The 23,535-nt window shown below is 39.7% G+C and overlaps 1 protein-coding gene across 1 annotated transcript in view; it reads right to left on the reverse strand.

Moving 5' to 3' along the window:
• MRPL37 (mitochondrial ribosomal protein L37) overlaps positions 1–23,535 on the reverse strand; it is a 294,091-nt gene that overhangs the window by 141,467 nt on the left and 129,089 nt on the right. Inside the window, 1 exon segment of the mRNA XM_044085487.1 lies at positions 5,182–5,336. Coding sequence (XP_043941422.1) covers positions 5,182–5,336 — 155 coding nt within the window.

Raw genomic sequence — 23,535 nt, forward strand, 5'->3', positions numbered from 1 at the left:
GGATGGGGTGAATGTTGCAGAACAGTTACAGACTAGGTGCGGGTAATTGGAATATACAATGCCACTTGGTTTTAAATGTGTTCTTTGTGACTAATTTGTGGGTTGGATTACTTAATTGTATTTATGTCTGCTTGAAAAGATGGATGTGAGATAGGGTGTAAAGGTTGTGGGTTAGACTGAATGAACTAAGGAACTAATTGCCATGGAGTACAATGGACTGCGCACAGGGCATAACACTGGTGTTGACAGGTGTATGACAGTTGGCTGTGTGTGCAAGAAAGAAGAGGGAAGTGAATTGTACTACTTTGAATAGCATGCCAGTTATTATTTGACTGTTCAGTTAGTGAAAATGTAAACTGGATACTGTTAGAAGGCTGGATAGGGTTTGACTGGTTGTGGGTTTGGTGGTGGGGTTGTAGAATTACAATATAGAAGGAATCCAGCTGAAAGAAAGAAAAAAGGTAGGTAGTGGCTAGTGGGTGTGCAAAGGAGGGGCAAAAGTATGGATTGCAAACTATTTCATGATTGGTGGTAATATGGTGGGTGGAGATTAGCTTAAACTGTTAGGGTGGGAACTGGGGGTAGGGTAGGGGATCAGAGTGGGCTCAACCAATCTGGTATTTCCTTGGAATGTAGTTACTCCCCCTATAGATGGTTTTCCACCAAAAACAATAAGGCAGAATGTTTATGGATATAAAGACAATGAACTTTAAGTCACAGTATTTAATTTTGTTATAAGCTTTATTTTTTCCCCAAGGAAAATTTACACTGCCAGAGTAAAATATACTGGAGTGTTAATTTAGTTTCACCATAAGCAGTATAAGACCTGTGGGTAGGAGTGTCCTTATTGCAGATTCAACACTACGGTACAGAACACACTGATGCAGTAGTGAAGGAAAACAAGATATTTCAGCATTTAAATTTGATTCTTGTGAACTGCCTTATATAGGTTTTAACTGAAGGTATTTCTCCTTTTGTGCTTTTGCAACTGGAGTAAAATCCAGTTGTAGAAGTTCCCTTGATAATGAGACTGTCTACAATTTTGCAGCAGGAATTGTCAGGGATACTACATGCTCAGTACAACAAGTTTTAACTGCTTATGCAACTGCAATAAAATTCAGCTGTAGAAGTTCCACTGGATGCAAGGCTGTCCTAACTTTTGCAGCAGGAACCGTCAGAGATACTATGTGCATAGTATACTTAGTGTAGAGTGAAACAGCTAGAAGAAGTCGATTTCATTTGGCTTACAGGGTTTAAAGTTGACAAAATATCTGGGAACCTGAATCTGCTAAAAACATTCTGCAAAGATTTCAGGGACTGTGCGCTCTATTAAATTAACCAACTGACCGAAGGATACCTTTTATTTATACAAGTGGACTAACCTTCCAGCTGGGATGTATGCAATAAAAAAGTAAAAAGTTCTAGTAAAACATTTCTGATATCTAAACAAACTTGCACAACCTAAGTATAGTATTTTTGCAATCAAAAATCTTTTATTAATTTATTTTTTTGTATCAGCATAACGCTAGCCAAGGAAACTCCCCTAGTACACATAATTTAAAACTGAACTTAGGAAACGCCTGCTTACAAAATCTTCACAAGCCAGGTCACTAGTCCCATCACATCACATGCTAGGCCCACCAGTCCCATCACATCACTTAAATCTCACGTCTTCACATCTACTTATTCATATAAAATCAGTACTTGCCTTAATCTGCTTTACCCTCCTCTTCTCTTTTTCTCCTTTCCCTGCTTTCCTATTGGCTTGTTTGAAACAACAAACTCATACAGAATCCAAAGTGACAACATATGCATTACATGCTCAAGTCCATCTTGCTTGCAATTTATCTTTCAGTTTCTCAAGTGTAAGATCTGCATAAATCTTTAAGTCTGTACAAATGGATATCTTTGTGTTACAGTGAAGTGAAAATAACTCTCTCTCTGTTACATTGCAATATGCTCACTTGAGCTGTGCAGGCTGTGCTAGTAAATGGTCCAGAAAGATCACTGCACCACCCCAACAAATAAATATAAAATACAAATAAATACCATCACAATGAAATGTAAAGCAAGGTAAACATTTTTTCAAAAACTTTTTAACACAGAGCAATGTATGAAAGGCGTGTACTATCCAACATTTGCATCATGATAAAGAACATAAAACAATTTTATTAAATTAACTGTCATTTTAAAAACAAACAAGATCCTTATTCTGGTAGCATGGAGCAAAATTCAATAATCTTAAAATATAAGGCTGTTGAACAGAATAAATGCAGACAGCAAGACAGATTTAACTTGTAACTTGAATACAAGGAATCCGAATGGAAATATTAAAATAACAGCAAGTTTAACAGAAAATGGATTTATAGATCAGTAGCACAAAAATACTCCTAATTAAACAAAGTAGCTATGACTATTTTTCCATGTTTAAAAAAAAAAAACAGTATACTGAACAAACAGATGTTCCAGGGTAACAGGCAAATGGAATCCTGAACATACAGATTAAGCATCCAATGACAAACAACTCACTCCATGCTATCGCACACACTGGATACATTTAACATTGTGACATACCCACTCACTTCATGCTATTGCACACACTAGTTATGTTTAACACCAAACATTACCATGCTCAACATACCACTGTGCTCAAAGTACAAAGAAAATAGCTTTTTACTATTCCACTGACATCAAAATTGTACTGTAAAGCATTCACAAAGACTGTGAAGCATTTAACCAGTTACTAGGAAAAGTACTTGAGAATCCCTTTCAGCCCTAACTCTGGCCTACAGGACCAGAAAAACAAGCTTTAATAAAACCTACACACAGATACGAACCAAACCAAAGAACAGTCAAATGTGAACAAGGCCAAAGTAATTAAATGGTATAAACAACAAACTAATGGTGTATACAAAGCAACTGCAACAGTATAACTTAAAACACATGGCAAGGTTTCACGTGTTTAATGGAACAACCGTGACATATGTGTTTCTTCGACTCTTATGGTTATAGTTCCTGTCACTACATACTTGGAGATGGACTATATAGTTTAAGTTATCCTAATGAGACTTCAATGTTCTGCATGAATGGCGGTGGTGGTGTGGAGGGGGGGTGTGTGTGAAGACATTTGTGCAACACGAGTGCAAAAGGGTTGAAGAAGGGGACGACTCACAGCTGTCCCAGCTTGTGCCACCACACTGAATGTAAAGACTGTGGGAGCTGTGTGGGCCAGGAACTACGGAGAGGGACTTTTCAGTTTGTGCCTCTGGGGTAACTGTTCAGCAGAGGGGGATATTACTGGGATGTTCTATGTGTTGAGAGAAAATGGGCTATTCTGGAGAGTGGGACGGATATGTGGGTAGTTCATGGGTTGATCATGGTGCAGAAGACAGAGGCCACATTTACAAAAAATGTTTCTGTGTGTAAAGATCTTTCTTGTTTGATTAAGTAGAACCCAAGACATGCTTGGTCTGGAGATGGGGTTCACAAGTACTAACTAGGCAATGATCTGTGAGAATCTTAAGAAGCCTAGCTTTGCATTCCCATGGTAACTATTAGCCTTTACATTCTGCAATATGAAGACCTAAATGTTGGGCTGAACAAGTACATATCGGGGTTATTACATGTTTCTCCTATCCATGAGGGCCAATGATGTTAAACTGCAAAGGAATTGACAGTTACCCATCCATTCGTCCAAACTACATCTGACTACAGCAAGGGAAGTATTCTGCTTTATGTGGGGCAGAAGACGGTTCCATAGAAGTGATATTCTCTGTAATACATACCTATTCCTTAAGCACTTTGTTAACTTTGCAAATAAAGATTTAGGTCCCTTGATCGAGTGTTTATGACATTTAGGATTTGTGAATGTGTAATACATTTGACAAAAAAAGGGTCTGTTCAGGCTTTGTGAACAACACAGATGTCAGTCTCAATAACCTGTATAATACAAGGAAGAGAGACAAGGTTTTGAGATGGTCTGCATAGTTTTTTTGATTAGGTCCTTGATTTTTTTTTTTTTTTTTTTTTTTAGTGAAAAAGCATTATACTCATTCAAGTTGTGACAAGTATTTGGTCAAGTACATAATGAAAGGCGAATTATGCTTAATGATCGGCTTAATGAGTACAGTGGAACAATTATGTCTTTGGATCTGGGCACCACACCTTTAGATACAAGCTGTCCGATGAAAAAGAGCCTCCTTACAATAGTGAATATATGGTTGTCAAGGAGCAGTTCATTGTTGACATAATTTGACAGACTGTTAAGTATAGACCCAATTTTAAGAGGGGTACTGACTGTGTGATAGTTACAAGGGGAGTCATGCTTGCTGAAGAATACCATTATACATTTTTTGGCATTAAGTTTCAGTCCATGGTTTTTGACAACTATTCGGGACAGGACCTCTTGTAGTATCCTAGTGTCCTCTGGGGAATTTATGATGGCATCAAGTTTGCACTCCTCTACAAACTCAGTCAGCTGCAAACCCTTAACATTAGCTTCGACCAAAGCAAAGTAAAGTCAAAGAGGAGTGGCCTGAGGACTGAACACTAGGAAACTCTGCTAGTGAAGGTCTTTTGGAAGAGGTAGACATATCCACTCTTCCTTGAATCAATTTGTGAAACAGTTTAATGTAACTTGTGTGAAGTGATACAAAATTACTTCACAGAAATTACTTGTATATATTCTGTAGTTGACAAAAACAGGGGATATATTATGTTGAATATATAACTTTTAGTGCCAGTGACCTAGCTATGGGAATCAGCCTGTCATTTGATACACTTTTTCAGTCTGATTAAAGACGTCATGGAGGCTAGCCATACTTTTTACAGCATACTGTGCATATGCTGGCTTCAGTCTCAATAGTCCTCAAGTCCACATGGCTAGTTATATATTTATGAACGTATACATCCACAATGAATGTGCTATTAACCATCCTGAAAAACACACTTATGCCACAGATCCCTTGTTTGCTTGAAGTGGATTTAACATGAATGTGAAGTGAGCTGTACATCCCTGCAACACAAAGCTCAGTGACCTATTTGCCTAGGGTTAAATGAGTTTATCATATTCATTCTAGGATCAGATATAGAACAAATGGAGTGAGATTCTAATACACTGTTCCAACACACTTCCTTATTTTCAGTAATTTAAAATATTACACAGTATATAACAACACTTACCCCATACAGAAGCCTGGCCCTGGCAAGCAGATTCCCAAAGGCGAACATGATCATCTTGGCTTGAAGCTGGTATGGTTCAAATCTTGCACAAGTTTCAAGGGGGTTCAAAATGTACAACGTATGAGCATGTGGATATGGATAACCTTGCCTAAAGCCTGAAAAAAATACAAAGAATGAATTTTACAGTAAACATCAACACCAGTTTTACAATTAAAGCCAATGACAAGTCAGTCATCCAACTCATCTCTGGTATGTGGTCTTCTTTACTACAACTTCAGTTCTTTAACACAGTGGATCACAAAATGGCTAACAGAGAAAATTATTTTCACCTTTTAAATACAGCACATAAACAATTGCAACAGATATCTGAATTTACAGATGTTATGTTGTCCTTGCTTGGCCACTAGGAGCCAAGCTAGTAAGAACTGTGTTTATCGTATCCTTGTGCGTGTCAGCCACAAGACTCTGACTCAGCAGACAGAACACATTCATCAGTCTTCAGTTGTCATTCTGCAATACCACCTGGTGTGCAGTTCTGTAGAAATGACCACTCTCTCCCTCTAAAAATCAAATTAACTGAATTAGTTGCCGTTTCCCAGATTTCATTTTCAGCAGCTGCTTGGATGGATTCATGCACTTCATTTAAGTAAATTTATCTGAAACCAGTACCATCAAAAAATACTGAAAGTCACTTTTGCTAAAAAAAATGTTGAAAATCAAAAACTATTTTTCAAAGTATGAGGCAAGCTCCCCTGAATCCTCAGCAGTTCAGAGAGGCCACATGTGCGACCATACATACTAATCCCCTGGTCAGCAGCTCATTGCTACATAGTAGGTTTTGCTAGGCTCACTGCTGTAGGCAATGCACCTGTACTCCCTGTACATGTTGTTAATGCAGCAAGCTTCTCCCTTTCACCTATAACAGAACAGAGTTAAAATCAGGCAACTAGCTGAAAAAGGAGACTGAAGACAAGTCTGATGTGACATTTTACAAGGGTTGTCTGGGTAACCCCAGCCCAGTAGCTCAACTATGTAAAGGAAAATGATGGGGAAAACACTAACAAGAAAGTCAAATGAGAACATTAAAAAAAATAAATAAATTAATCAATCTAGTAGATAAGCATCAGCGGATGTTTACTTCAAGATGATCTCAATCAAATCTAGTTCATTTATTTTTAATACTTGAGTCAGTGTACAGAAAAAGCAGAGACCGTCAGTTGTGCACACAGGATTCAGTCGTTGACTTTTGTCTGAAGAATAGTATGTTTGAAAATGTTTACATCTGCTAATAAACCATTTATGTAATTATAGTGAGGAGACTGCCTTTTTTTTTGTTTTGTTTAATAACCGAAGATCTAGCTGCGGATGGGCATGACAACAGACTGATATAGCTGAACAGATTAAGACAACATAACTACAAGCTGCAAAATCAGTTACATGTCTGAAACATATGGGCCATTATGGTCTAAAATCTGATCCAGAAAAAATGTGAGCTATTTTGTGAATGCTGTGAACAGAATAAAGTAGGCATAATAGAGGTTTGTACCCAACATGTCCAAAACAAAATCACACCTCTACAAAAGCTATTGAACAAAATGTAGCCTGAGACAGGAGCTGTGATGTTATTCAAAGTTTTAAGATGCTGAAAAATCTACATACAGACGCCACACCCTTTCACTACTATAACATGAATAAGCCAGTCATTTTGCAAGCAGATGCCAGTCAGAATGGCAGAGAAGTTGCAATCTTACAAAATAAAAGACCAGTTGCCTTTGCATCAAGAGCAAGTGAATTGTATCCTCAAACAATAGAGGAACTTTCAATAGTAAGCATGACAGAATGTCTATGAGGATAGTGTATGGATAACAGAAATTCAAGGAGTATACCCATTAATCTATTTACTTTTTGTTGCCTAAGTTAATCTTAATAGGTAGGAGGAATCTAGAGAGATATGCACGCAGACTGATACATGTTTAGCTGATGTTCCGAAACATCGAACCACATATGGTTGAGATCATATGATCAAAGTTACAGAACATCAAACTGTTTCTGCTGAGATTGCAGCAGAGTGGGGATCAGGGAATTTGCACTTTCCCCACTGTACACTGATCTTGGAGTTGGTAAAAATAATTAGCAGGGTGTGTGGAGAGCACACATGATGGAGCAGGGGGCTTGCCCCCTGCAGAAATATAGTTTTGGTTATTATTGTTGCTTTCAATATTTCATAACTTTGATCATATGGTCCTAATCATATGTAGTTCAAGGCTTCAGAATATTGATGAAACAACATGGACCCACGGACAAAACACTGTACATGCAGTAAGACCACCAAATTGTGGACTGGATTATCAGATAACGATAACTGACACAATTCAGACTACCACCAAGACAAGTGGAGGCGTGGCAATCGTATACTCAGATAAAACAGAACTTACAGAACATGCCTTAATTCCAGACTTTCCCAAAGCAGATATCCTTTTAACATCTCTTCAGCTAAGTACACATTAAACACTCTATAGCATCACAATCTATATATCACCCAAAATCAATCTTTTCAGTACTGCTGTTACAAACTTGGAAACTGGATAGAACAGGTTTTTCATTAGTATGCATTTCTGAAAATTACGAAATCTGAAAGCCAAAATGTCTGTCATTATTATTAATATTGTAGCCTATCCCTGCAGACTACTTTAGTGCACTAGAAGAAATATAAAACAGAAGACCTAAACATTGAGTGTCCCAATATTAATAAACAAGTACGGTCAAAACACCATGCTCTTAACTTATTTCATCGGTCTCAGCTTATTGCTGTACCAACTCTGACAAGTCGCTTGGTGATGAAAGCAGACTAGTAGACTGGATCTTAACAACCAGCACCAGAAAAAATCACAAATATTGGAATAATGTCATAATTGTTAAGTGGCCACTCAATCCATGGTACATGGGATAAAAATGCATAAGAAAACTCATTACAGTACTATCCTTAAATTAATGGAATTTAACAGATACATTCAGATCGCTAGTCTGATGCCATAACTGGGAATCCTTCAATTACCTACCTCTAGGCGAAGCAATTGCATTCTTTAAACAAAACTTTTCTAGACATACTGAACACTGTACCACCACAATATTTACTTAAAAAAAGTCAAAGCTAGACTGATCCCATGTCTCAATGACAAAACTACCAACTCATGCAATCAAGAGATAAGGCCTAGTTGGAAGAAATGACAACTAGAAAACACTATCATCAAGTTAAACAATTAGACAGATAAGGTCCAAGCTAAAACACTAAACATTGGTAGACTAACAAAAAAACAAACAAAAAAAAAGCACTACTATACTAACATAAAACTGACTCACAAAAAGTCCTCCATCAATACATTTTCTCAGACCACACAAAAATAACCCAGTCTAGTTCTTTAGACACAAAGTACAGTATAGCTTACAAATGAAATTCTCATTTCATAGCTACAGTCACCTGTCTCACAAAACCACCACCACCTACTAAAACAAGCCCATGGTGATTCTAACATCTTCATGCTCAAACAAGTACCACCCAGTACTATCAAAAACTACTACAAAGCTAAAAACTACAGTATTAGCACCAGACAATCTACTACCCAAGTACCTACAAATTCCTGCTAATTCCACATTACACCCCATTCCCATTCTAATTAATGTCTACAGTCTGGAATCTTATTCCAATTTAAAAGCGAGGCTCACTCCTTGAGCTCTCAAACTCTATACCTATAGACATTTTATTCCCTTTCAAAAATATTAGAAACATGTATCCATAAAAAATGTCTTACTCTGCTTCTAAGTAAGAATTCTCTCTCCCCAACTCTGTAAGGGTTTCAGCACAGTCACAGTACAGAACTAGCCTTGCAATCATTGCTAAATTCAGTAAAAATAAAACCAGGGGCAAATTATAGCATCATTATTCTTGGAATTGTTGAAAGCGTGCAATACTGTATCATATCAATTACTCCTATACAGACCCTACAACCTCAGCTTAAATGATAAAGTAATAAATGGGTTCAACAACTACCTCAATCAAAAATCACAAAATGGGTGTTACTTCTATCAAGCCATCACCGTTGTAGTGTTGCGAGGATCTATACTAGGCCCTATCTTTCCCAACATACTCAAAAAATCAAATTCTTATAGCCACTAAACATGATACTGTAGTCCATATGCAAACAATTATGCATGGACATGTTCTATTGTATACCTCTGACTACAAACTATTACAGAATAAAAATGATCCTTTACTACCATGGAATACTGGCTATCACAATCCCAAATATTACTAAAAGCCAAGAAAACTGAACTACTTACTTCTGCACCCATTTCAGCTTCTGTCAGCCAAAAGAACCTCAACATTACTTCACTAAACAAAAAGCCAGTAATGTACTATCTCATATTAAACTACTTGATCTTATTATCAACCAGAAATCTAAAATGTGCCCACATCAATTATGTAGTACAAAAATCAAAACTACGACTTCTCTGCAAAGCCAAACCCTACTTATTTGAACATGCCCACATACCCAATGCATACATCTTCCTTTTGCCAAGGCCTTTTTGTGAATCATCTAATCAGTCTTCAGTCACTAACTAGCCAAATAGAACAAAGCTACAATAATATTGTTATATTTGAAAGTTGTTGTGTCTTTCGGCTTTTCCCGGTTAGGGGTCGCCACAGCGGAACTCCGGTCCGCTAATGATTGGCAGTAGATTTTTACATGCAGAGTTGCTGGCCCTGACGCACAACCTTCAAAGAAGGTACGCCCATTCATGCATGTCTCCACACAGAAGACGCTCTAGCTGAGAATCGAACAGGACAATGTCTTACTGTGAGGCGACAACGCTACCACAGCACCACCACTGCAGTATTGTTAAATTTGAAAGTAATCTTCCCAATATAACATACCTCCCAATAGCTGTAAATAAACTAAGATGGTTAGGGCCCCTCAACACCCTATATACTTGTCTAGTAGCCGATTTCCTGCACGTTTGAAAAATGCTCCACAATTAGTAGCCTTCTAAAATGGTACTTGCCAGCAAGACAACTGTAAACCAAAATCAAGGTCTAGAACTAACACAAACACACACATCACTGCCAACTACACTTTGCTCAGTATCTAAAAACCACGGAATAAAATATTCACCAAATCAAGCTGGAAGCCTTAAACCTTTCAGACTTTTTAAAGAATTATGTCTACATCCGATTTATCCAACTTCAGACAGACCAGTGACAAGTGGAGTACCACAGGGTTAAGTCCTGGGTCCTCTCCTGTTTGGGATCCACTTCTCTGAAGTACAGGCCAACACACAAGGTGTTTGGCTAACAAAGTTCGCAGATGACTGCAAACTAGGAGCCATAATCGAAACTCTCAACGATGTAGACATGCTACAAAAAAGGGCCTCACTGAGACAGATGCCTGGTGTCAAAGTCATGGCCTCAAGTTCAATGCACTGTCATCCCCTTTGGTAAAAACTCTGTACCCATGAACTACCACATAGGCGGTAGTCTACTTAACACCGAAAGTGTGATAAGGGACCTTGGGACACAGGTGGACAGTAGTCTCTCCTTTGATAATCACATCACCACAGTAGTCAGGAAATCCTTCTAAGTGGCACACCTCATCACAAAGGGTTTCTCATCCAGGAAAAGAGAGGTCATTGTTACCCTCTACTTGTCACCCATTAGACACATTATAGAGTACAATACCCCTTTTGGTATGTACCTCACAAGACATCTACAACAACTGGAAAGGCCTCAAATGCCTCACAAAAAGGATTACTGGCCTCAAACAGATGCCCTCCGCAGACAGTCTCAAAAAACTCTAGCTCTACTCTATCGCATGTCGCCTACTCAGAGGGGATCTCTGCCTAACATACAAAACTATGTCAGTCCCAGAGCTGTTGGGCGTGCTCCACTTAAAGAAATCCCAATCCCTCTGAGTTGCACGCTCTAGGGACCTAAACCTTGTCACCACAATAAACAGAACATGCTGGAGGGATAGATTCCTGTCCCAGAGACTTCCCATACCCTGGAACAAACTACCCATTCATGTCAAGCAAAGATCCTCATTGGCCCTCTAAGAAAAATCTTGACGACTGGATGGCAAATAGAAAATTCATTCTGGGGATCACTTCTATGACTCTGCTTGACAGGGGCACAGAAAAATAATTTTCTTGGGTGGCGAAAGCCAGGGAACCTTTTTGGCTAGGCTTATATAGGCCCCAGGACCGATAGCCTAGTACCTACCTATGAACCTAAGGATATTGAGCGAGACTTACAACAGGAATGTTCAAAGTATACAAAGTTAGAGAGAAATGGCTTGGATGGACCTTCATGTTAAAATAATAAATTGCCACATTTGAGTAATGTTATGATGATTTACAAATGCATAGGGATACTGAAGTACTAAATGCAACAAAAGCATTTAGTAATCTAGTGATTCGGGTCCAACTTGTAAATGAATGGTGGCTGTGCCTGAAACTTTTTGAATGTGATCAGTGCACTGCCCCACTAAATAGAATGAATGTTCCATGAGAAAATGGGAGCAAAGCAAGAAAAAGAGCAACACACAAACATGTAAATTAGTATGTGTACAAACAAGCACTCAGTTAATAAATAGTACAACCTGGGTGAAACTCAAAACACTTCACAAACAAAATGGCAGAAATGTATCCAATAACATAGTAGTTAAGTTTAGTTATACAGAAAAAAAAAAACGTTACATTTTGCTTATTTACTATAATGTGCATATAACGTACAATATTTACATTAGTTTCTAAAGTGTGGGTCAACCTTCAGTAATTTTGAGAGAGGAGATTGAGAGCTGAACAGGAGACGGGGATAGTGTGTTAGGCGATACATCCTGTGTTGATGCACAAACATTTGGCTTGGATGAAGAAGTTGCATTCTGAATTTGGTTGCGATTTCCTTTATGTTTAATGGGGTAGCTTGACAAAGAGTAGGTGCCTGAAAGGAAAATGCATGTGCAGTGCTGTGGAGTTTGGTTTTAAGGGTAATGAGAGTTGATGTGGCTTGTGAGAAGTGTCTCATGTAGTATGAGAAGGGGAATAAATAAGCAAGTGGAATAAACATCACCAAAGGAAGTTCAAGACTTTGGAGTTAATTTAGTCAGATGAAGAAAATATATATATTTTAATCAAGAAACATCTTTATTAAATTATCACTTATGACAAACAATCATACATTTATATAAATGAACACAAAACCATTCTGACATAATTTTAGTTGCAAACATTACACATCACTTATAATCTATCCAATTACTGTCAGTCAAACATTACATAGCTCATTCAAATCCTGCATTCTTCTAAACCTCATATGCCTCCTCTCATGTATTGTTCCCACAGTTCCTATTTTTTTCTTTGTAGTTTATACCTACTCTTTTCTAAAGATCCCATGTTCAGTTGTTTTACTGTGGTTACTATATTCACTACTTCGAGTATAGTTGGTTTAGACTTGAATTTCCATTTTCTAGTAAGTGCTTTTTTGGCAGCCATCATAATTAGACTCAGCAAGGGCTTAATACGTCTAGGCAATTCCGATTCTATATCATAGCTCAAAAAATCATTTCCTTAGTTATACCAATTTGCTCACCCAGTATTTCTGACAGAGTAGTCTGCAGGGAATTTTTAAAGTCTGCCAACTCATTACACTCCCAGAAAATATGTTCACATTTACTTCTTTCTTCCCCATCACACCTTCAAATTTGCTAAATACTTTAAGAAAAATTATTTGGCATCTACTTGGGGGGGGGGGTATAAAAATACCTAAACACCTCCAAGATCCTAAATCTTCTAGACTTTGTTGCATATTTGGGGGACATACATATCTCCCCATTGTTTCTTTCTGAATTGTTTATCCAGTCTCTCTTTCCAATCCTTTCTAACCCCCCTGACTGATTCTTATAGTTATCTTGCAATATTTTATATGCTTTACTAATTATCCCTTTTTTAATAACATCTTCAGTTCTAGATTGTACCAAAAATCTACCAATGCTGGTCTTTTTTCTCTTAGGCTCCCTCTACTTCATTCTCTTTGCCTATACTCGGACATAAATCCTTGATAGGGAAGGCAATGTCTAGCTTGCAGTCCAAATAAATACTTAGCCTCTTCCCATTTATTACATTTTCCTCTCTAATTATTTGCTCCCAGTACCTTGGTTCTTTTGCCAGCTTTCTCCAGTAAATTCCAGCTCCCTCTTGCGATCCCTAATTGCAGACATCCCTAGTGGCAGAATTCTCTTTCTCCATTCCAGTGTTGGCTTAGTTCTTAGAATATTTTAAGCTATTTTATTAATATAATATTCTGTATGGTTATTGTTACTTATTCTTAAGGATCTGCATCCAAAATTCCAGTCTCTCCTTGTTTCTTGAGCTTTCCCCGTTTCATCATCATCCCTTTCCACTTTGAATTATAACTTTCTGCTTGTGCTATGTATAGCAGTCTTAACTGTGTAGCTCTTAAATACCCCATTCAAATAGAGTTATCCCAAACCACCTTGTTCTACTGTATGATTCAGCTTATCCCACTCGACTCCTGCTGTCTTCCCCTCCCAGATAAAATCCTTCAGCTCTTTATTGCTATCTACAACTTCTCCTCTGGTGGATAAAAATATGCCTGACCCGCGTATAAAACTAAAGGGACTAAAAATATTTTAACTGCTTGTATCTTGCTATCCATATCCATAAATCACAGCTTCCAATTTTTCAGTTTTTCTATCTGTTGTTTAGTCTCTTCCCACATATCCTTAGCTGCCAAACCAGAATCCTTTTTAACTCATACTCCTAAGTACTTCATTTAATCATGTCTCCATAAAGACGGATATTGCAGAACCAATTTGTGTATGGTAACAGTTTACAGATTTTGCCTTTGTTTTTAGCTTCCTTAATTTTGTATCCAGAAGAAAGTTGAAATGGTCTCAAAATGTTCCACAACACTGAAATGTCCTTTTCTGGTTTTATCGGTTATAAAGTAATATCAACTGAAAAGATAGCCAGCTTTTCTGGACTACCATACCAATTATATCCTTGAATTTCCGAGTCCCTTATTTTCTTCACCAATGGTTCTAAATATAATGCAAAATAACAAATGGGAAAGAGGACACTCCTGCCTTGTTCTTCTGCTCAAACAAATTATCAGAGAGGAACCCACCTACTTTAAATTTTCACCTCTGATCTCCCGTATAGTGCTTTATAATTTTTATCAGGGAATCCAAATGCTTCCATTGTCCTGTTTATAAAACCCAGCATACTCTGTCAAATGCCTTCTCTGCATCAAGACCCACCAACAACAGTGGTATTTTCTTACATTCTGCTTCCCTCTGGATTATCATTGTTCTGTTAATGCTGTCAAATGTTTGCCTCCCCTCCACAAAACCACAATGATCTATATTTGTCAACTTTGGCATCACCTCTGCCATTCTTTTAGCCACTATAGACAAGCCACTATAGACAAACACTTTATAATCATGGTTTAGGATTGAAATGGGCCTGTATGAAGTTGGAACTGATGGATCTTTACCCTCTTTAGGTATTACAGCCACCAATGCGTTCTTCCAGAATGTGGCGCTTCTCCTCCTCTTAAAATACTGTTAAACAAAAACTTTCAGATTTTTTTATCAGTTTTTCCTTCCTAGCTTCCACATTTCCACACAAATACCAGCTATTCCTGGGGACTTTCCTGTCTATTTGTTATGCATCACCATTTTAGCTCACCTCCTCTTATCCTACCTGTTAGTAACTGGGCCTCATCTACCTCTAACCTGGCATATTTAATTCTTCCATAAACATTTCCATTTATACCTGTTCTTTTTTTCCATATTTCTTTTTCATAAAACTTTTCTAACATTTCTAGCATCTCTATAGGATATCTTATCTTCATTGTTAAAGACTCCCTAAGTTTAGCAACAACTCCTTCTATTTTCTGTTGCCCGAGTCATTGTGCTAAAAGTTTTTATCCTCTGGAGTTATCAAAAAACAGTTACTTAAAAGCAATCTTTCTAAACTCATGCACATTATCGAAGTAATACCAATTTTCTGTTTAGCATTCTGTAATTGCTCCTCTTTGTTCTGTGAGACTCCACCCTATTCTTCAATACTTTAACCTTTGTCAGTCCCTCTAAATAATTCTTGTTACTTCTTAACCATTTCTCTCCAATTTCCACAGTACATTTAAACTCCACTTTAATTTTATTCCACTCCCTAGCTATATTTGCAGAAGAAATTTCCATCTTCTCTAATAACTCCTGAATAATTTCCACTACCCACTTATTAAATTCCTCTCTTTTCAACAGATAGGTGGGAAAGTACCAGTATCTAATTTTGATTTCATTACCCTGCATTTTTATTTTAGTTATTACTGGCACTTGGGCTGAAATAGATATTGGATGGGTTATCAAATCTTTCAATGAAATGCACATGTTCCTGTGAAAATATAAGGTCTGTCCAGCCTAGCCTAGTTTTTGTATCTTTCGGAATATGTAAATTCACTCAGAACTTCTACTACTGAATGCACATCTTTCATGCCAAATATTTTCATAAATTTCTTCAAAAATTTCCCTTATTCGGCCACCCAGATACATCTTCATTGTTGCAAATCAAATTCCAGTCCCCACCCGTAAATAATATTCCTTGCTTAAAGCTAATTATCTCTCCCAGAATTTTCTTAAGCTCCATTATAGCAGTTTTAGGTGGAATATACATACATGCCAGCATAATCTTCCTCCCTTGCCAATAGCCCCTTATTGCCTACCATTATCTTTTTATCCTCTTCTATCACTACTGGAGCTCCTCTTTCAATTAAGTATTACTCCTCTTTTCCTTTGTCCCAGTTATTCTGCTGAATAACCATCCTAAAAAAAAAATCAAATTCACACGCTCGGTTCTTTCTAAATGCGTTTCCTATAGCATAGTTACTTGCACTGTACTTTTTTTTTTAAAATACAGTTCAATACTCTTTATATCTATCTTTGAGACCATTTACATTTAAAGATAACACAGAAAGTGTCATTATGTTAAAAAATATATTATTTCCACTGTTTATGTGCAACAGGTTTTTTTGTTGCGTCTAATTTCAGCTTTTGTGTTACATGCATACACTGTTTGGCATGTTGATATTTTATACAGTTGTTTCTTGTCATATCCATCTGAGCCTATGAATCACATTACAAAACGTTTTGTTTTACTAAATGCCCTTAAACAAAACAACAAAAAAAACTCCAATACATCCCTAAAACATATTAACTTAATACTACCACACAAAACTATGTACATCTTCAAATATTGAAATTTTACCCTCCTAATAGGAACAGTTGCCTCAAATGGACAGTCACACTCAGACTTTGATTAATCTACAAGGAAGGTTATCCATGCTAAGGAGTGTGGTACAGCTTGTGCTTCTAAGAAGTGTTGTCTGGTTTTGTCTCATATTTATTACTCTCCCAAACTATGAAAACACTTGAATGATTTCAGAAAACATTACCTCTTAGCCAATGAAAGAAAGACATTGTTTTTATTTCTCTTTATATCAGATTGTCTCCATGGAGACATGAGAACAAGATACACAGCTACTTCTACAAGCACTCATTTATTTGCTGGGGGGAAACTATTCTACTCAATGATTTTTTTATTTATTTGCCTTCTCTTAAAACATATTAGCTCAAGCTAAGGGTCTTAATCCAATCATTCCTCTATGCAAAAGTGTGAAAGCACATCAAATTATCTTGCATCATACTCTTTCGAACAGACTTTTCTTTTTTTACACTGCAGAAATTATCTTGCATCATACTCTTTTGAACAGACTTTTCTTTTTTTACACTGCAGTGCCTACATTTCTTAAAACTGGACAAGAAGAAAGTAAGGAGGAAAAAAAAAACAGGAGCACCCATTTACTTCTGTATCCTTATAAGTTCATAGGTAGGTACTAGGCTATTGGCCCTAGGACCTACACAAGCCTAGCCAAAAAGGTACCCTGGCTTTCGCCACCCAAGAAAATTATTTTTCTGTGCCCGTCAAGCAGAATCACAGCAGTGATCTCCGGGGTGAATTTCCTATTACCCATCCAATCATCAAGATTTTTTCTTGAAGAGTGCTAATGAGGAGCTCAGTTTGACATAGGTAGTTTGTTCCACAGTATGGGAAGTCTCTGGGACAGGAATCTATCCCTCCAGCATGTTCTGTTTATTGTGGTGACAAGGTTTAGGTCCCTAGAGCATGTAGCTCGGAGGGATTGGGATTTCTTTACGTGGAGCATGTCCAACAGCTCTGGGTTTGACATAGCTTTGTATGTTAGGCAGAGATCGCCTCCGAGTAGGTGAATACGATGGAGTAAAGCTGGAGTTTTTTGAGTTGGTCTGCGTAAGGCATCTGTTTGACGCCAGTAATCCTCTGTGTGGTATTTCTGCAGCCTTTTCAGTTGTTGTAGATGTCTTGTGAGGTACATACCAAAAGGGGCATTGTACTCTATAATGGGTCTAATGAGTGACGAGTAGAGGGGAACAATGACCTCTTTTTATCTGGATGAGAAACCTTTTGTGATGAGGTGTGCCATGTAGAAGGATTTCCTGACCACTGTGGTGATGTGATTATCAAAGGAGAGACTACTGTCCACCTGTGTCCCAAGTTCTCTTATCACACTTTCGGTGTTAAGTAGACTACCGCCTCTGTGGTAGTTCATGGGTACAGTTTTTTACCAAAGGGGATGACAATGCACATTTTGGCACTGAGCTTGAGACCATGGCTTTGACACCAGGCATCTGTCTCAGTGAGGCCCTTTTGTAGGATGTCCACATTGTTAGGAGTTTTGATTATGGCTCCTAGTTTGCAGTTATCTGCAAATTTAGTTAGCCAAAGACCTTCTGTGTTAGCCTGTACTTCAGAGAAGTAGGTGCCAAACAGGGAGAGGACCCAGGACTGAACCCTGTGGTACTCCACTTGTCACTGGTCTGAAGTCTGATTTGGAGTCTGCTATTTTCACAGTGTGGGTTCTGTCAGTAAGCCAGTTGGCAACCCATCTTGTGACACAGGTAGTTTAGTGAGTTTATCTAGAATTCCAGAGTGGGGGATGGTGTTGAATGCCTTGGCGAGATCTAGATAGACTGTATGAACCACCTTACCCTCATCTATGGCTTTGGTGACTGCTTCAAAGAAGTCTATTAGGTTTAGGAGACATGATCTGCCTTTTACAAACCCAAACTGTGTGGGTTGCAGAGTTTGGAGATCTCCAATATCTTTGTTTTTTTAAGAGTTCTATGATGATATGTTCCATGGCCTTGAGACCAGGCTTGTCAGGCTAAGGAGGCGGTAGTTCCCGGGGTCTGTTGTGGCCCTGCCTTTGTGGAATGGGATAACTGTCACGGTGCGCCATTCAATGGACACAAAGCCTGAGTTGAGGCTATGATTGAACATGGTACTTAGGTGGTGTGCCAGTTCATTCTGTAGTTCGTGTAGAAGGCAGCCTGGGATGTTGTCAGGTCCCATGGATCATGTGTTCTTGGCTTTGGAGAGTGAGGTTTTCACCTGTGCAGCCGTGATTACAGGAACTTTGCATTCTTCCGGTATAAAGATGGGCCCTTTAGGAGGTGAGAGGGGGGTAAAGTTAGCACTGAACCTATCTGCCAGGATGTTGGCAATATCAGTTGGTTCTGTATATTCAGTGTCATTGTGCTGCAACTCAGAGCAGATCTCAGTGTTGTCACTGCGATTATTGACATAGCTATAGAATGCTTTGTGGTTGTCTTTAGAATCAGTGGCAATTTTGTTTTCATAACTAGCTTTGGAGGGTTTTATGAGGGATCTCAGCTTCTTACTGAGGCTGACCAGGGAGTTTCTCCAATCGTGGGATTTTACTCTTTTTTGCAACAGTTTCTTTCTTCTGTTGTAGAGTTTGTTTATGGCAGACCACCACCAGATTGGCTTCCTTTTTTGGAGGATAGCATCTTGGCTCTGTTAGGGATAGCACAATCCATGCACTCGTCTAAGTGCATTTATGTAGGCTTCAGCAGTCGTACCTCTGTTGTCCATCTGCATGGGTGTCGTGAAGTTTGCCACTTCTGTCTTAAGAAGCGTGAAGTTGGCTTCAGAGAAATTTTTTACGGTAGTTTTCCTAATGGGGGGTGGGAGTGGGATGTGGATGTCTAGGGTGATTAGCTTGTGGTCGGATCTGACCAACGAGGAGGTGACCTCTGGTGTGGAACACCGGTCGACCATGTTGGTGATGACCAGGTCTAGGATATTGCTGCCCCTGGTAGGGTGTGGCAATGTTACAACTGTCTCATGTACACGGACAACCCTCTTCTCCTCCAAACAGGTTCAAATATATGTGAGAGATGCAACCATATAGCCAAACTGGAGGCTGAGCTCTCTCATCTCAAAACTGGTGAAACCAGTCAGGAGGAGAAGGTAACCTCACACAACACAACTCCAGTATCACATAGTCCCACCACATCAGCGAACCAAACATAAATATACAAACACATACTCGGAGGCTCTAAATAAAAATCTACCTAAGCAACAGAGACCTCCAAAGCAGACATCCAAGCAAACGCTACCCCAAAACAAAACACGCACAACACATAGCCCACAAAGTCAGTGTGCCAAGCAGCCACAGCCCTTAAGGCTGAATAACACACCTGATACTCTTGTAATAGGTGACTCTATTGTCAGACACACTGATGTCCCACTCACCAGGCTGAATAAAGAGAAGGTCACAGTGAGCTGCCTGTCGGGCACTAGGATCCGCCACATAACGCAAGCACTCAGGTCACTCCAAAGCAAATACAAATATGACTCAGTCATTGTACATGCTGGTGTGAATGACCTGAGACGTACCTTCCTGGACTACATGAAAAGAGACAGAGGAGCTCTCTGATCATGTAGCCCAGGCCGGTATGACCCTGACCTTGAGCAGCATCTTACCCTCACCTAGAATGTAACAACTGGCTAAACTTTTGGTGTCATTCTAAGGGGATCCAGTGTCTGTCAGCCTGGGATGACATGCTCGACAAGCCACGTTGCTTCGCTAGGGACGGCTTGCACTTGTCACCACTGGGCTTTCGGATATTGGCAAAGGCTCTTGCCACCCCCATAGTGCCTTTTTTAGGCAAGGCTCAAAAGTCAAACCCACCTCCATAGACAGCACAAGAAACAAGAAACTAAGGGTAATGCTGCTAAACGCCAGAAGTCTTAACCTCAAGATGCACACACTCGTAGCTCTCCTCAGTATGGAGAACATCGATATCTGTGCAGTGACAGAAACCTGGTTCAAGGCTCCAGAGAGCACTTCAGATCTACCAGGTTATACCTCATATCATGCTTTTCGGCCCCAAAACCTGTACCGAACCACAAAAGGAGGGGGAGTGTCCATATTTATCAAGGATATCCACACCTCCAGGTTAGTGGCATTGCACGAAGTATCGGAGACCATCCATGTGCAACTAACAGTGGGCAAGACTGCTTTTCAGTTTATAGCATCCTACAGACCACCCTCTCAAAATCAGAAATCCCACTCGGCTTTCCTGAAAACATTGGAGGACATAAAGATCTCTCCGAACACCATTATATTGGGTGACTTCAACTACCCAAACATAGAATGGGAGCACTACTCAAGCCCCAGCACCTTAGCCCAAAGGTTCCTGGAAATTATAAACTCAAATGCTATGGAACAACTAGTCACCACTCCCACAAGAGGGGATAACATACTAGACCTGATCATTACCAACATGGGGACTCTATGCTCCACACCTGAAGTATATCCCTCATTGGTAAGATCAGACCATAAATTAATTTCACTGGATGTCCACATCCCGACCCCACCCCCAGCCCAGAAAACCACAGTGAAAAACTTCTCAAAAGCGAACTTCTCACTTCTCAAAACCGAAGTGGAATCCTTCAAGGCCCCAGGGCCAGTGGAAACTACGGCCCAAATGGCAGAATCCTATATAAACGTATTCTACGGACATCTCCAGGAATGCATGGATCATGCTATCCCAAACAAAACCCAAACATCCAAAGGCAGGCGTCCAGTCTGGTGGACCCCAGCCATAAATAAACTGTACAACAGAAGGAGGAAGATACTACATGATAGAGCAAAATCCCTAATAGGGAAGGCATCTCTGATCAATACTAGCAAAAAATTACGATCCCTCATAAAATCTTCCAAGGCCAGCTTCGAGAGAAAAATTGCTCAGGACACTAAAGACAATCATAAGGCTTTTTTCAGTTATGTTAGGAACCTGGGATGCAACTCCCAAACTTCTTCTGAGTTGATTCTAAACAACAAAAAATACACTGAACCCACAGACATCGCCAATATCCTGGCAGACAGGTTCAGTGCAAACTTCTCCACCCCCTCCCCCCCAAAAAAAGAGCAAGTATCTATCCCAGCAGACGGCTGCCTCCCAAACATCTCTGATGCTCAGGTGAAGGCTGCCCTCTCCAAAGCAAAAAACACTGCTTCCATGGGACCAGATGGCGTCCCGGGTTGCGTCCTACATGAACTGCAAGAAGAACTAATCCCTCAAATAAAACAGCTGTACAATCTCAGCCTCACTACAGGATATGTGCCCACAGAATGGCGTACAGCAGCAGTGGTCCCACTCCACAAAGGTGGAGCCTCTACGGACCCTGGAAACTATCGCCCCATAAGCCTGAATAGCTTAGTCCGCAAGGCTATGGAGAGGATCATCATGGAGCTCATAAATAAAGACATTGGGGACCTACAGACACTAGATCCTACCCAGTTCGGCTTCGTCAAAGGCAGATCCTGCCTTTTGAACCTGGTTGACTTCTTCGAAACAGTCACCAAAGCCATAGATGAAGGGAAGGTAGTCCACACAGCCTATCTGGACCTAGCAAAGGCATTTGACACAATACCCCACTCGGGCATCATAGATAAACTATCCAGCTTAAATATAAACCCCTGTGTCACAAGATGGGTCGCAAACTGGCTCAAAGACAGAACCCTCAGAGTGAGAGTTGCTGGAGCCATGTCAGACTCGAAACCGGTCACACGTGGCGTCCCACAAGGTTCTGTCCTGGGACCGCTCATGTTCGTTATATACTTTTCCGAGGTACAGGCCAACGTGGGAGGACTATGGCTCACCAAGTTCGCAGACTACTGCAAACTAGGCACCATAATCAACTCTCCAGCTGACACAAACATCCTTCAAAAAGGTCTCGCAGAGACGGATAACTGGTGCCAGAGCCATGGTCTAAAGCTAAATGCCAAAAAGTGTATAGTCATACCCTTTGGCAAAAACAATGTGCCCACAAATTACCACATAGGCGGTAACCCATTAAGTACAGAGAAAGTAATTAGGGATCTGGGGACCCAAGTTGATAGCAATCTCTCCTTTGACAACCACATTGCCAAAGTGGTTAGAAAGACCTTTTACATAGCCCACCTCTTCATGAAAGGATTCACATCTCGATCAAGAGAGGTAGTCGTGCCCCTTTATTCATCTCTCATCAGGCCCATCATAGAATACAATGCCCCTTTTGGGATGTACCTTACCCGACACCTGCAGCAATTAGAAAGACCCCAAAAGTACCTCACCAAGAGGATCAAGGGACTCAAACAGATGCCATATGCTGCTCGGTTAAAAAAACTCCAGCTCTATTCAGTTGCATATCTCCTACTTCGAGGCGATCTATGCCTGACATATAAAGCTATGTCCAATCCAGAATTAATGGACATGCTCCACCTCAGTAAATCTAAATCCCTTAGAGCCACATGCTCGAGGGACTTGACCCTCAGCACTGAAATAAACAGAACTTGCTGGAGGGACAGATTCATAACCCAGAGGCTCCCTTCGCTCTGGAACAGAATTCCAATTCATGTTAGGCAGAGCACCTCACTGAATCTCTTCAAGAAGAATCTTGATGAGTGGATGGGGGATCGTAGGTTTGTCCCGGGGATTACTTCCGTGTCACTATTTGACAGAGGCACAGCAAATTAAACCTTAAAAAGGGCACAGTATACTCAAATCAAGGGGTGGCATAAGCCAAACAAAATCGGGCTAGGCTTATAACTGCCCCAGGGCAGATAGCCTAGTATGAACCTATAAGTTGTTCCAAGGCATTGGAATTGATTTCCAGAAAATGTTAAGCAAAAGAGCTGATACACGAGTAGTTCCCAGTTAATGGTGGGGTAGTTGAAATCACCCATTATTAGGGTGTTGGGTTGTACCTTAATATTTTCTAGTGTATCAAGAAAAGAGGAGTGGGAATCCATGGTGGTGGTGGTGGTGGTGGTGGTGGGGGGGGGGGGTCTGTAGCAAGCTACAATCTGGATTGCAGTTTTGCCCAGTT

Source organism: Protopterus annectens, chromosome 10.part0 (genome assembly GCF_019279795.1).
Source record: "Protopterus annectens isolate FY-2018-M chromosome 10.part0, PAN1.0, whole genome shotgun sequence".
In the NCBI taxonomy this organism is placed as follows: Eukaryota; Metazoa; Chordata; order Ceratodontiformes; family Protopteridae; genus Protopterus; species Protopterus annectens.